We start from the raw sequence: 15,000 nt of genomic DNA, 5'->3' as shown, positions 1-15,000 counted from the left end.
TTAATGGTCTAATGGTTTCCATTAAAAAACATCCGGTGTTAAAGCTGTGAAAAAAATGAATGATCCCAGGGGAAGGATCCAATATGACTAAACACCAACAAGAACAACATTATCCCAACATTTTACCTCCCTGTGTTTAGTATTTTACAATAAAGAAATCCTGAAATCAAGATTATTTACATTTAGTAACTGAATAATATGTACAGGGGTTTATTTTACATCTGTGACGATTATAATAATGAACAATACTGAGCACAGTAGAGTACTGTGTACTGAGCACAGTAGAGAGTACTGTGTACTGAGCACAGTAGAGTACTGTGTACTGAGCACAGTAGAGTACTGTGTACTGAGCACAGTAGAGTACTGTGTACTGGGCACAGTAGAGTACTGTGTACTGAGCACAGTAGAGTACTGTGTACTGAGCACAGAAGATGGCACTGTGTACTGAGCACAGTAGAGGATACTGTACTCATTGCTTTAAGAAAATGATCTAAACCACTGCTGACAGATTTCACACCGTGTGTGTAGTGTAATTAAATACTTTTTTAATGAACAAGTTAGGGTCAGTGTTAGGTGTTCAGTGTTCAGTGTTGGGTGTTCAGTGTTGGGTGTTCAGTGTTGGGTGTTCAGTATGAGACTAGGGTCATGTTAAAGATTCCTATAAATCTGTTAAATATAGCTGCAAGCAGCGATACCGGGGTCGAGCTGATCAGATGTGCTCAGAACATGTCGATGATGAACCATACCAAGTTTCGTAGCGATGTGGCATTGTATCTGTAAAATACTGAACTTAACGACATCAGATAGACATCAGATAGACGTCAGATAGACGTCAGATAGACGTCAGATAGACGTCAGATAGACGTCAGATAGACATCAGATAATCAGTTAGACGTCAGATAGACGTCAGTTAGACGTCAGATAGACGTCAGATAGACGTCAGATAGACATCAGATAGACATCAGTTAGACATCAGACAGACGTCAGACAGACGTCAGATAGACGTCAGATAGACATCAGATAGACGTAATCTATCTTCAACTGATGTACATCACAATACAGCAAAAAGAAGACATGTACATACTGATACACACAGTAGGTGTATCAGATCAGTAGAGTTGTGTTGTAACGAACAGTTGGTGTGAATGACATTAAAAAGGAAGTCATCCTGATGTAGTGGTGTGTTCACCATAGTACATTTTCCTGCAAGATAACAAAGCACAATAATGTTATGTTGTTATTTGTCTATATAAGTAAAAATTATAAAGGCAAAATAAATGTATATAACAAAATGATGAATAAAACTACACCTACTGTATGTAAAATGGTAAGTGTCATCCTGATGTAGTGGTGCGTTCACCATAGTACGTTTCTGCAATATAACAAAGCATATTGTTATGTTGTTATTTATTTTGAAGTTAAAATAAAAATATAAAGGCAAAATTAATGTATATAACAAAATGATGAATATAAATGCACTTACTTTATGTGAAATGGTAAATGTATTACAGATGCCCAGTCTTCGTTTTGCTGTATTGTGATTCTGAGAATTTTGTCTCTAGTCCTTACGAGTCAGCGGTTATGAACATGAACATAATTGGATTTTTGGACTGTTGGTGGCGCTAGAGGGTTAGAGCTAGACACACCAAAGTTGTATAGTAACTTCTAAGACTGACCTCTACATGTGTGCCAAATTACATAACTTTCCTACGTAACGGTTCTATGGGCTGTCATTGACTTCAATGGCGGAAGACGGAAGAATAATAATAAGAAAAAGAAAACTAACGATAACAATAAGTGTCTAATAACGTTATAATGTTAATGTAAAGCTAATGTTAATAACGTTATAATGTTAATGTAAAGCTAATGTTAATAACGTTATAATGTTAATATAAAGCTAATTTTAATAACGTTATAATGTTAATATAAAGCTAATGTTAATAACGTTATAATGTTAATATAAAGCTAATGTTAATAACGTTATAATGTTAATGTAAAGCTAATGTTAATAACGTTATAATGTTAATGTAAAGCTAATGTTAATAACGTTATAATGTTAATATAAAGCTAATGTTAATAACGTTATAATGTTAATATAAAGCTAATGTTAATAACGTTATAATGTTAATATAAAGCTAATGTTAATAACGTTATAATGTTAATATAAATGTAAACCCACCGTTGTAGCAGTTTATGTTGTTTCAAGTCAAGTGAAGATTTACCTCACACACCTTTAACACAGAGCAGTGGGAGGAGCTAAGAAACACCCATCAGATCTGATTGGCCGTCACCAGAAACGGTTATAACGGAAAAAACATGAACTTTGGCTGGTTTAGTCAAGTGTATTACGTCACTTACTTTTTTTACACTTACTTTTATATCTTACTTTCTTTTTTTAATAATTATATCTTTGTGTAATTTAATAAGGGCTGTAGCTCAGTTCTAATAAAATATCAGTAAATTTACTATGAGGAACTTCAGAGCCGTCTGTATAATGAGTGGCATAAAGGAGATCACTGTCACTATACAGTGTGTATAAACACAATGATTTATTATATTTATGCTAGTAATAATAATAAAAACATTCATTGTGTAATAATTGTGTATTTCTGCTTTGGTGCTGTATTTCTACATTTTTCACAGGTTTAGAAATGAGTTATTCAGTAATCAGAAATCAGTATGTGCTGATGTTTAAACAAGTACAAGGTTTAAACAAGTACCAGTAGTTTAAATATCTCACGTTGTTCTCCTTTAACACACACATACACACGCACACACACACACACACACACACACACACACACACACAATGCACAAAAACTGGACTCAGCAGCTGGTCAGCAGAACCACACTTCACAGCTTTAAAATATAGAACTGCACAGTAAGCAGTGTGTGTGTGTGTGTGTGTGTGTGCGTGCGTGCGTGCGTGCGTGCGTGTGTGTGTGTGTGTGTTAAAGGAGAACAACATGAGATATTTAAACTACTGGCAGTGAAGGTGTGATGTGACAGCATTATGACAGAAACATTACATTTCCTCCACCGTCACCTGTACATTTAGAAGAATTCTTTAGTTTTGTGGCATATACATTACAGCATAGTGAAATTCTTTCTTCACATATTTAGAGAGTTAAGGGCCTTACTCAAGGGCCCAACAGCAGTAGCTCGGCAGCTCTGGGGCTTGAACCCCAATCCGCTGATCAACAACCCAGAGGCTTAACTGCTTGTCAGAGAACCTTTTAATATTAACATTAATATAAATATTATTATAGACAAACAGATAAATACACTGTTGTTCTTCCCTAAAGTCTGAAGAGATTTAGTAACAGGATAATTACTTCAACTGCCCTGGCAACATTAAACTGAATGTGTTTATAAAGACACAATGTTTTACGGGTAACATCATCACTACAGTTGTGTCACCTGCAAAATGTATATTGTTTATACAGTATATTGGTGCATGTGTCTGTGGTGGTGCAGGCACTGGTGTAGAGTGAGTACAGGAGGGGTGAGAGAATACACCCCTGGGGTACTCCCGAGCTGATTGTTTGGGGTATTAGAACTTACAGAATCTTCCCTCCCAGTAGGTGATTCACTGGCGGTGTTAGAGGGAATGTTCAGCTGGATGGAGATCATGTGTTTAGTATAAACCAGACTGTTTGTTATGTATCTGTATCCCAGCACACTGACACAACACTCCTCACTAAACTGAACATCTGTATGTTAGTGTTACATACAGAACATTTAAAACAAATGAGCGGTCAAGTTTGGGGACAAATCCTCCATGCCCATTTGGTTCGTTTAAACAAACGCATTGCTTTAAAGGCTAATGGATGGAGTTCAAAGGTCTCGGGCCTCCATGTATGGCCACAGCAAGAGCGCGCTGACGTCATCGCGTGGCATGGTGAACGTAACGGGCGCGTTCACGTCATCTCCGTCGCTGCTGCGTGCGCGCCCCCGGGCGGCTGTCGCGTGGTGCTGTTCGCTGAGGGAAGAATCAGGCCGAGAGCTTCACAGCAGGATTTATTTATTTTTTTAAACCAAATTTTACGTGTTTTACTGAGTGTCCGCTATCGTGTGGCTCAGAGTAAAGTCGAGTGGAGCGGAGAGGAGCAGGAGTGAAGGAAGAGACACAGAAAACAGGCACTTTTTGTGGTTTAAGTTGAAGAGCACGTTGAAGTTGTGGGATTGAGAGACGGAGACATGGCCACTCAGGTGGAGACGCTCCTGCACACCTCCAACAGCACCCCGCTCACCCCGGACCTCACCCCGGAGCCCGGCTCCAAGCAGGCCGAGGACGACACCGTGGAGGACAAGAAGGAGCTCCGAGAGGCGCCTCCGCCCAAAGTCAACCCCTGGACCAAGAAGCCCAACTCGGTCACTGTGAACGGACAGACGGCGCCCGGTGAGCTGCCCAACACTGGGCTCTGTTTAACACACAAAACGGATGAGGGAGTGTTTATCATGCAGCTGTCACATCTCCGCTAGCATGCTAACGCAGCTAACAGCTAAACACACAGCTAATGCTAGCACGCCTATCAGTCCACGTTTTAGCGTTTTATTCTGATCATCGTTAGTTAACCTTGTGTGTGTGTGTGTGTGTGTGTGTGTGTAAAACCCTGTGGTACATGTGTATTAATGGTCGTTTTAACGCCACACACGCTACACACTACACGCCTCTTTGTGGGCAGCGGCACGTTCTTACCATTAAAGTCGAATTTGTGTTTGCTTTATATTTTACATTGACTTTTCGGTGGGATTTTTAAACTCCATTAATATCACGTTGTCTAGCGTGCTGGCTAACTAGGTAATGCTAATGGTGCTAACTGCTAATTCAGGCTTTTCTCGTGCTGTGTGTTAACAATGGCGGACGGGCCGACACACATGCTAACACATGCTAAACTACTCACAGGCTAACACATGCTAATTCAGCTAAACTACCCACATGCTAACACATGTTAAACTACCACAGGCTAACACATGCTAATTCCGCTAAACTACACACATGATGTTTAAATGTATTTTATTTCCCATCCTGTTGTTGTTGTGTGCTTTCACGAGCACAGTCATTTTTCCTATTTAGTTGAAACCTTGAGGATATTCAGGGTTATTAGCCTTGCACAAGTACCCGGATGAACTCCACGTGTTTCTCTCCACGGCTGGTTTGAGATCAGGGTTATTCAGCAGAGTCGCCATCTTTCGCAGCAATGTTAATTTTCCCAGATGTGTGTTTAGTTATATATTGGGTTTGGTACATCATTATCTTGGTAAGATAACAGTTTAAAAACCAAACCTAGTAATAACTGATTGGCCTGTAGCTTTTATATCCGTTATGATGAGCGGGTTCACAGTGGTGTGTGTGTGTGTTAACGGTGGAAATGACCAACACGTTTGTATATGTACATTTACAGAGTGTTTGCTGATTCCTGTGCGCGCACACACACACACACACACACACACACACACACACACAGTGAGCCTGTTTCAGACACGAGACCGAGCAAAAATCCTCACAATTAGGTATGATGACATTTTAACACACACGTGTGTGTGTGTGTGTTTACTCTGTATTCTCTGTGCTGATCTTTGCTCAGTTAAACATCTGCCAAACACACACAGATATTAATAATTTGCTCAGTAATCTGGAATATTTGTGCTGATACTACTGGTGATGTTCAGCACACTACTGCTGAGTCATCAGAAGGTGTTGATTCTCTACAGTGTTCAGCTCTGGCACCAGTGTAGCTGCACATCACATCTTTATATTAATACACTTATGTTTCTATAGTAACAGCTCATTCACACTGAGGTGTTCAGAGGCTGCTCCACTGATGAGAAATGGGTTCAAAAAGTGTGTGTAATCGATGATAAGTGAGAAGACGTTTGTGTCACATAGTGAAGGAGTCTCCAGTGTGAGCTCTGTGTCTCAGTCAGAGGTGAAGCTGTAAAGTTCTCCACATCTTCAGGACAGAGCAGTTTACACTTCTTTGTGTTTCTCAGTAACACGACTAGACAGTTGTTTTTTGGTCTTAACCAAACTCTGAAGAGAGAAGAAAGAGTGTCTGGTGAGAGAACCACCGTTTATAGCAGTTATAATGTGAGAGACAACAAGAACAAACTTTTACTGATCATTAAATGGACAAAAATTTGACCTTGTTCTTTAATAAATAATATTTAATTGTTGCTCATGTGTGAGTGAAATAAGACACTCAGTGATGTGCTGTTGGAGGAAAATATTCATCACCCTGTTGTGTTTTTATTGATTACGGAGTCCAGGCCAACAGCATTGGCAGTGATATATAAATGTTGTGTTTTGCAGAGTTTGCTGCATTCACATTGCTTCTACATTATTGTGATCAGATGCATTGTAAATAATTGCAAAAAATCATGATACATACATGATCACAAACAAATGCAAAACGTTTTCAAATGAAAATATTTTTACAAAATAACATTTTTGCATTACTTCAAACAAACTTGTTATTGTCTCAATAGTACAGCTAAATATAATAAATAGAACAAAGTAATTTCTATGTTCATGAAGATAAGATATTTTGAACATTCTGTCCAAACAGGGATGAAGGAAGGATGTAACATTTTTGTATAAACTTTCAAAAAGGAATTTGGATATAAATGTTTCAAACCACTAAAACTGTTGTTGGTCATTTACAAAAACAAATCAACAAACTGGTATTTCCAAATCCTCTTTCTAAAAAGCTCTACTTATCACTTGAGAGGTTCTTTGCCAAAAAAACAAGCATATACCCTTGCTAACGGTGTATATGGGCAATATGTCTCCTGCTAAGCAGTGCGTTATAGAGTTGGTGATTTCTCTATATCTCTGTGAAGACCTTTCATATGGTGCAACACTCTCAAACACATCTGTAATTGTGTTTTTTTTTTTTTCATCTTACAGATTTTTTTTTGTTCAGTTGTTCCTTTACTAATCTGTGCTTTTACCTTCATGCATTCATCATACTTTTCTCTGTGCTGTTTCAGGTGCTGATATATAAGTTTGTCGTGTTACCACGTGATATAGCAACTTTATTTTTACAAAATCTGCACAGTAGCTCTCTATGATTAGTGTCGGATATCTTATAGCCAAAATATCGCCATGTAACAGAGGTAGCATTTTTTTCTGGCCACCAGTTCAGTAGTGTTAATTTCGTCACCTATTTTTAATTTAGTCTTGTGCCAAATGTCCTTGTTCGTTTTAGTCATATTTAGTCATTCACATCTCTTTTTTTGTTAGTCAAGTTTTAGTCGACTAAAAGTCTCGTCATTTTAGTCTAGTTTTAGTCAAAAAATTGTAGCTTGACCACATCTGGAATCTATTATGAATAAACACAACGAGGCCTCATTAAATGCAATAATATCAGGAACACAAGTGTTATAGTGGAAATAAATGTGTGTGTGTGTGTTGCACACACCATTATTGATGATATTTGGAGCAATATTACATGTAATTGTTAAACTTGATTCCCTTACATATACATTTGCTTTTAAGCCTAATTATTCATTATGATTATGATGTGATTGTGACGGGGGGTGGGAAGAGGTTTCAGGTTGGTGGTGCTAGGAAATATAATTTAACACAAAAAGCTGACTAGACCAGGGGTGGACTTGTGTTCAGGAGTTTTTATTTATTTATTTATTTTGAGCGGCGTGTGGACGAATTCTTTCTACACACACACTATTTTATTTCTTGATAACAGACCACTGCGAACTATAACACACCGTTGCCATGAAAATCAGAGTGTTGCCATGGACACAGAGGATTCTAACCGTAGAGACGGAGCGCACTATTTTCTTTAGCGGAAACAATACAATTGTTTTAAATCAATAAACTACTTTTTAAATCATCATTTTGAGTCAAATTATCGATTTATTTGGTAGGTAACAATATAATAAGCGAGATCCGATTCACGGATCTGTAACTTGAGCAACAGCGAAGCCGCGAACTCGTGCTGAATATTTTAAAGGCGTAACAGCTGATGAAAAAGCAGAGACAATTGCAGACGAAAATGAAGAGAGATTTTATCTTAGTTTTTATTTTATACAAAACATTTTCGTCTCGTCTTTTTTCGCCAACAATAATGCACGTTAATTTAGTCTTAGCGTTTTTGGACAGTGGTGCAGTCTCGTCATCGTCTCGTCTTAGTCATGAAAAAAAGGTTGTTGAACATATTTCGTCTCGTCTTGTCTGACGAAATTAACACTACAGTTCAGTGTCCGTCTGCTCGGCATCCATCTTCACCCGTTCCGCGCTGCACACCGGAGAAAGTCACCACATGACCATACGTGCCACACGTGTCACTGCCTAAACTGAAACTCACTGGTCTTTTTTTTATTAGCGGTGTAGTGTATGAAATAGGCAGCTTTCAGAGAGAATGGGTTGTCATGTCCACACATGCATTTATTTATTATTTATTTATTTCATAAAATCGCAGCATTTTGCGTCATATAATCGCACAGTCTTGATATTGTGATATGATTAATCGTGCAGCACTATCCTGGACCTTCTCCTCCTGAGAGTCAGCTATGGAATCGTGTCACCACCAGCAGGTGGGAGTGAGTGCATCTGCACACACAGTGACACGAAGACTTTTGGCCAACGGTCTGGTGTCAAGAATCTGCAACAAAGAAGCCACTTCTGTACCAGAAAATACAAGGATTGGACAGCAGAAGACTGGTGCAGAAAAGGTGAACGCTACCATGAGTCCTGTGTCGTGCCAACAGTGAAGCATCCTGAGACCATCCATGTGTGGAGTTGTGTTGTAACCAAGACGGGGGGATAACTCTCATTTGTTCCCGAAACACTGCCATAAATAAAGAATGGTATCAAAAACGGATCTCAATCCCAGAGAGAACCTGTGGTCAAGCCTCAAAGTCGAGTGGACAAGCAGAAGCCCACAAACTGTGATCCACTCTGAGCACTAATAAGGCAAGAATGGATGGCTATTAGTCAGGATTTAGCCCAGGAGCTAATTTCCAGCCTGCCAGAGCGAATCACAAGTGTTCTAAAGAACAAGGGTCAACACTATAAATATGGACTGTTTGCATATATTCCCCAAATTTAATGTTTTTGCCTTTTAAAACTTATGAAATGCTTATTACTGTTTTCTGGTATAGTGTAGAAATGTGAAAAATATCTGAATATTTTGAAATATACTGAAGCAGCACCATGACTGTGTATACACACACACACACACACACTTACTAAACTCTGTGTATGTCGTGTTCTCATGAGTCTAAACATACTAAAGAAACAAGCCCACAGTCTCAGGTTGTCATCGTTGCTGGACACTGATGCAGCCACAGACGAGTGCAGGAGTCTCACATGGTTAAAGGAGCTTCTTGAGAATAACCTTAAGAGCAGATTGTCAAGCTGTCATGAAGGAGAAATGCAGAAACCACCAACATGGCCAAGAGATTTATCTGCATTGTGTCAAAGAGGTAGAGCGGAAGCTCAGTGATCTTGTTCTTCCAAATCAGATCCAAGTCTTGGGTCATCATCTGAGTTCTCATTGTGATTTAAAGCAGCAGAGGCTTTCAGTCAGAACCAGTACATTGTTGTTACTCTGCTCCATACTGTTATAACATGTTATTAAGGTGAACAGGCCTGTGGGGTTAGGGTTAGTGTTAGCATGTCCACCACAATAATGTCTATTGTGTGTGGACGGGGGCTGCGACGAAGCTCTGTGGCAGAAGAGCTCGGCTGTGCTGCAGATACACACCATGATGCCGATTTATTTAATTTTTATTTTGGATGTAAATGTTTTAAATCTTCTATATGTACATAAAGTCTGCAGTGACTGTAAACAATTCTGATGTGTGTACAAAGACCTGACAGTTTCACCTGTATGATAACCTGATGCCTTCACACATGTACAGCTGATCATCCACCAGCCTCTGTGTGTGTGTGTGTGTGTGTGTGTGTGTGTGTGTGTGTGTGTGGGGAGAGAGAAAGAGGGAGAGATCAGTTGAAGCATCCACCCAGTTCTCTTTATCTGAGTGTGTGTATGGGCTGGGCAGATCTGGAGTTCACTGATGTGTGTGTGTGTGTGTGTGTGTTGCATTGCTAGCCCCTGTGTAGGTGGTGTACGTAGAGCGAGTAAATTAATGCAATGTGCTTTGATCTGAATTGATCTTATAAACAGGTGGTGACTTTAACCCTCATTAGTGATCAGTGTGTAGGTGAGATTACTGAGCCCTGAGGAACACCTCTGTTAACTAAACTCCACAGAGAAGTGTGTTACTGCTACATCCAGCTCTCGCACACAACACGCATCCAGCTCTCGCACACAACACGCATCCAGCTCTCGCACAACACAATTAGAAAACCCATTTAGCCCTTTGAGGAGTCAGAGGAAGCTTTGAGTTGTACCATGTTGTGGTGTAAAGTTAGATGTGTAGAAGATAAAATATTTCTTCAGCAGAAATGATGATCAGAGACATTTTCAGGAAATGAACTGTGTAGATTTTGTAATTGATAAACAGAGTTGAGGTTAAAAGTCTGGAATTCTTTTTTTAGTCCTTCCATCTGCACCACATTTAGTTACCTGGTTTAGTCATTTTACTGTGCTTGTACACACACACACACACACACACACACGTCTGAACAACATTGAGCTTAACTGCGATGGAGTAATTCTGTAATGTCATACTCGACCCCTAGTGGTATTGTTATAGGATCATTATTGTCTTCTCCCAATTGTTTAGTAGCAGATATTTAAATACAAATATTAGTCTGAAGTCACGTGACTCACTGAGAGAAATTAGACGACAAATGGCTGTTTAAATGAGTTAGTGCTTTTTGAGTAGGTGTGTAATGGTGTTTTTATTAATTCTTCATTAACCTCAGCTGTGTGAAGTCATCAATGTGACAGTGTGTGTTAATAAAGTGTTTTAAGCATTTATGATGTTTGTTTTTTCAGAACAAACTGGACCAGCGAAAGTTGTGAGAGCAGGAAACCCTCGAACCAGGAGAGGAGGAAAGGTAGCGTGCGCGCACACACACACACACACACGCACGCACACACACACACACACACACACACATTTAACACCAAGTGTTGGCAGAAGTCTTGTGTAATTATGTCCAAGCTAGAGATACCTTCATTCAGCCCATGGAAGTTAGTTAACGTGTATATTGAGCCTCTGTAGAGTGTGTGTATTAAAGTAATTGTGTGTGTGTGTGTGTGTGTAAGGTTGGAGATTTTGGAGATGCAACCAACTGGCCGACACCCGGAGAAATTGCCACCAAGGAAGTGCAGGTCAGTCTCAAAAGGCAGTGAGGAACGTGTGTAGTGTACACAGTGTGTCCTTTGTACAAAGTGTTTACACACACACACACACACACACACACACACACACACACACACACACACACACACACACACACACACAGAGTTGTGACATGTTTCTGTGCTACATTGCACTCCCTAGCTCAGAGAACACAAATAAAATTGAGGCTCATTTTACAGATTTCTGTGGAATCAGAGTAACAAAGTTAGTGGTGATGATTAGACGATATATAAAGCAGCCTGAACTCTACACTGACTCAGACAAATCAGTTTTTATCTAAAATCAGAAATATTCAAACACATTGTCAGTAAACACTCGCACTAATGCTTGTACATTCTCACTGTCACGCCCAATTTTATTTCGAACCTTGTCACCTTTTTCACCTCTTGCAGGTATGATGAATGCACTACTGTGAGATCTGCTGTTAGAACATCGATGAACCGTCAGATTGCAGAATTCTGTAGTAGAGTTGTGTAAATGTTATGAACATGCCACAGTGTGTGTGTGTGTGTGTTAGTTTAATACGTCAGAATTGTAGAGGTCTTAAGTGTGATATTGACCGTGACTGGTGTGTGTGTGTGTTTGTTTAGGGGTGTAAGAAAGCGACAGTGAAAAGGGAGTCTAAAGAGAAGAGGGACAGTGAGGAGACTAAAGAGAACCAGAAGACCAAATCAGATGATTCAGGAGAGGAGAAGAACAGAGAGGAAGATGCGCACAAGAACAGCGCTCACAGGAGGAAAGGTGTGTGTGTCTGTCTGTGTTGGTGTGCGTCTGTCTGTCTGTGTTGGTGTGCGTCTGTCTGTCGGCGTGGGTGTGCGTCTGTCTGTCTGTCTTGGCGTGCCTCTGTCTGTCTGTCTGTCTCGGCATGCCTCTGTCTGTCTGTCTGTCTGTCTCGGTGTGCCTCTGTCTGTCTGTCTGTCTCGGCATGCCTCTGTCTGTCTGTCTGTCTCGGCGTGCCTCTGTCTGTCTGTCTGTCTCGGTGTGCCTCTGTCTGTCTGTCTGTCTGTCTGTCTCGGCGTGCCTCTGTCTGTCTCGGCGTGCCTCTGTCTGTCTCGGCGTGCCTCTGTCTGTCTCGGCGTGCCTCTGTCTGTCTCGGCGTGCCTCTGTCTGTCTCGGCGTGCCTCTGTCTGTCTCGGCGTGCCTCTGTCTGTCTCGGCGTGCCTCTGTCTGTCTCGGCGTGCCTCTGTCTGTCTCGGCGTGCCTCTGTCTGTCTGTCTGTCTCGGCGTGCCTCTGTCTGTCTGTCTGTCTCGGCGTGCCTCTGTCTGTCTGTCTGTCTGTCTCGGCGTGCCTCTGTCTGTCTGTCTCGGCGTGCCTCTGTCTGTCTGTCTCGGCGTGCCTCTGTCTGTCTGTCTCGGCGTGCCTCTGTCTGTCTGTCTCGGCGTGCCTCTGTCTGTCTCGGCGTGCGTCTGTCTGTCTGTCTCGGCGTGCCTCTGTCTGTCTGTCTGTCTCGGCGTGCCTCTGTCTGTCTCGGCGTGCCTCTGTCTGTCTGTCTGTCTCGGCGTGCCTCTGTCTGTCTCGGCGTGCCTCTGTCTGTCTGTCTGTCTCGGCGTGCCTCTGTCTGTCTCGGCGTGCCTCTGTCTGTCTGTCTGTCTCGGCGTGCCTCTGTCTGTCTCGGCGTGCCTCTGTCTGTCTCGGCGTGCCTCTGTCTGTCTGTCTGTCTCGGCGTGCCTCTGTCTGTCTGTCTGTCTCGGCGTGCCTCTGTCTGTCTGTCTGTCTGTCTCGGCGTGCCTCTGTCTGTCTGTCTGTCTGTCTCGGCGTGCCTCTGTCTGTCTGTCTGTCTGTCTCGGCGTGCCTCTGTCTGTCTGTCTGTCTGTCTCGGCGTGCCTCTGTCTGTCTGTCTGTCTGTCTGTCTCGGCGTGCCTCTGTCTGTCTGTCTGTCTGTCTGTCTCGGCGTGCCTCTGTCTGTCTGTCTGTCTGTCTCGGCGTGCCTCTGTCTGTCTGTCTGTCTGTCTCGGCGTGCCTCTGTCTGTCTGTCTGTCTGTCTCGGCGTGCCTCTGTCTGTCTGTCTGTCTGTCTGTCTCGGCGTGCCTCTGTCTGTCTGTCTGTCTCGGCGTGCCTCTGTCTGTCTGTCTGTCTCGGCGTGCCTCTGTCTGTCTGTCTGTCTGTCTCGGCGTGCCTCTGTCTGTCTGTCTGTCTGTCTGTCTCGGCGTGCCTCTGTCTGTCTGTCTGTCTCGGCGTGCCTCTGTCTGTCTGTCTGTCTGTCTGTCTCGGCGTGCCTCTGTCTGTCTGTCTGTCTGTCTCGGCGTGCCTCTGTCTGTCTGTCTGTCTGTCTGTCTCGGCGTGCCTCTGTCTGTCTGTCTGTCTGTCTGTCTCGGCGTGCCTCTGTCTGTCTGTCTGTCTCGGCGTGCCTCTGTCTGTCTGTCTGTCTCGGGCGTGCCTCTGTCTGTCTGTCTGTCTGTCTCGGCGTGCCTCTGTCTGTCTGTCTGTCTGTCTCGGCGTGCCTCTGTCTGTCTGTCTGTCTGTCTGTCTCGGCGTGCCTCTGTCTGTCTGTCTGTCTCGGCGTGCCTCTGTCTGTCTGTCTGTCTCGGCGTGCCTCTGTCTGTCTGTCTGTCTCGGCGTGCCTCTGTCTGTCTCGGCGTCTCGGCGTGCCCCTGTCTGTCTCGGCGTCTCGGCGTGCCCCTGTCTGTCTCGGCGTCTCGGCGTGCGTCTGTCTGTGTGCTTCTGTCTGTGTGTGTGTGTGTGTGTGTGTGTGTGTGTGTGTACATTATAAAAATGAAGTGTTTTTGACACCTGACATTTTTGTTGTACTTACTTTCACTATAAACAGGAAATAAACATAAGTGGGTTCCTCTGATGATTGAGGTGAAGTCTGAGGGACCACGAGAGCGCTCGGCCTCCAGGAACAATGCACGCCAAGGCGAAACTCCCAGAATGCACCCCAACAACAGGAATGACCTCAGAGGTAAGACCTCATGAATATGTGTTGTGTTTTGTGCTGGTTCTAATGACGTCGTGTTCAGTAACACTAAGTGCAATACTGCGGTGTGTGTGATAGACTGGCACAGTGGGAAGTACGAGCGCGATCAGTTCAGAGACGATCATGACGAGGTTTCAAGTGTGAAGAGTGAGGGAGCACCGTTTAGAGGAGGGTTCAGAGGACGAGGAAGAGGACGGGGACGAGGAAGGGGACGAGGACGGGGAGGACGAGGTTTGTGGTTGTGTTAGACATTGATGTGAGCTACAGTATTATATAAAGTGTTGAACAGTAATAAATGCAGCAGGAGCGCGTTAAGGCTGTGATATCAGGTGAACGTCTGCTTCTGTCTTCATTCCCCTGTAGGTCACTATGACCATCAGTACAACTACAAGTATGAGGGGAAAGATGGTGTGTATGACCCCAAATACACACAGTCTGTGACCTATTATTATGACAGCATGAGTAGCACTGAGATGTACAGTGTGGACCAGGACCTGCTCAAGGAGTACATCAAGAGACAGATGTGAGTAAACACCCAGACGCTGCACCCCCCCCAGACGCTGCGCACACGCACACACACACCCCCCCACGCTGCGCGCACACACACACCCCAGACGCTGCAACCCCCCCCCCCCCCCCCCCCCCCCCCCCCCCCCGGACGCTGAATTAAAATTTATCAAAATCTCATTTTTATTACCGACCCGCAGATTATCCACAGTGTCCGAAGATATAACTGTGAACCTTTCATCACTACAACAATTTTAAAACATGTAGCATG

At 42.9% G+C, this 15,000-nt stretch overlaps 2 protein-coding genes across 4 annotated transcripts in view; one reads left to right on the top strand and one right to left on the bottom strand.

The window, feature by feature from the left end:
• zgc:56585 (uncharacterized protein LOC393297 homolog) overlaps nucleotides 1-2,261 on the bottom strand; it is a 6,335-nt gene extending 4,074 nt beyond the window's left edge. The window contains exons 1-3 of one of the 2 annotated variants that reach the window (XM_060890974.1): nucleotides 1,484-1,835; nucleotides 1,315-1,372; nucleotides 696-1,203 (exon numbers count right to left, since the gene is read on the bottom strand). In XM_060890974.1, the coding sequence (XP_060746957.1) occupies nucleotides 696-744 (49 nt within the window). In that variant the 5' untranslated portion in view covers nucleotides 745-1,203; nucleotides 1,315-1,372; nucleotides 1,484-1,835. Of the gene's footprint in view, nucleotides 1-695; nucleotides 1,204-1,314; nucleotides 1,373-1,483; nucleotides 1,836-2,179 lie in introns of those variants that run through there. The other variant, XM_060890975.1, reaches the window with a different exon arrangement.
• Nucleotides 2,262-3,959: 1,698 nt separating this feature from the next.
• Nucleotides 3,960-15,000, top strand: part of larp1 (La ribonucleoprotein 1, translational regulator) — a 17,140-nt gene continuing 6,099 nt past the window's right edge. Inside the window, exons 1-7 of one of the 2 annotated variants that reach the window (XM_060890500.1) lie at nucleotides 3,960-4,402; nucleotides 10,935-10,996; nucleotides 11,208-11,273; nucleotides 11,895-12,045; nucleotides 14,073-14,207; nucleotides 14,301-14,453; nucleotides 14,586-14,745. In XM_060890500.1, coding sequence (XP_060746483.1) covers nucleotides 4,201-4,402; nucleotides 10,935-10,996; nucleotides 11,208-11,273; nucleotides 11,895-12,045; nucleotides 14,073-14,207; nucleotides 14,301-14,453; nucleotides 14,586-14,745 — 929 coding nt within the window. In that variant the 5' untranslated portion in view covers nucleotides 3,960-4,200. The remainder of the gene's footprint in view (nucleotides 4,403-10,934; nucleotides 10,997-11,207; nucleotides 11,274-11,894; nucleotides 12,046-14,072; nucleotides 14,208-14,300; nucleotides 14,454-14,585; nucleotides 14,746-15,000) is intronic. The other variant, XM_060890499.1, reaches the window with a different exon arrangement.

This window comes from Tachysurus vachellii, chromosome 17, assembly GCF_030014155.1.
Source record: "Tachysurus vachellii isolate PV-2020 chromosome 17, HZAU_Pvac_v1, whole genome shotgun sequence".
Classification (NCBI taxonomy): Eukaryota; Metazoa; Chordata; class Actinopteri; order Siluriformes; family Bagridae; genus Tachysurus; species Tachysurus vachellii.
This window is presented reverse-complemented; position numbering and strand designations above follow the sequence as displayed.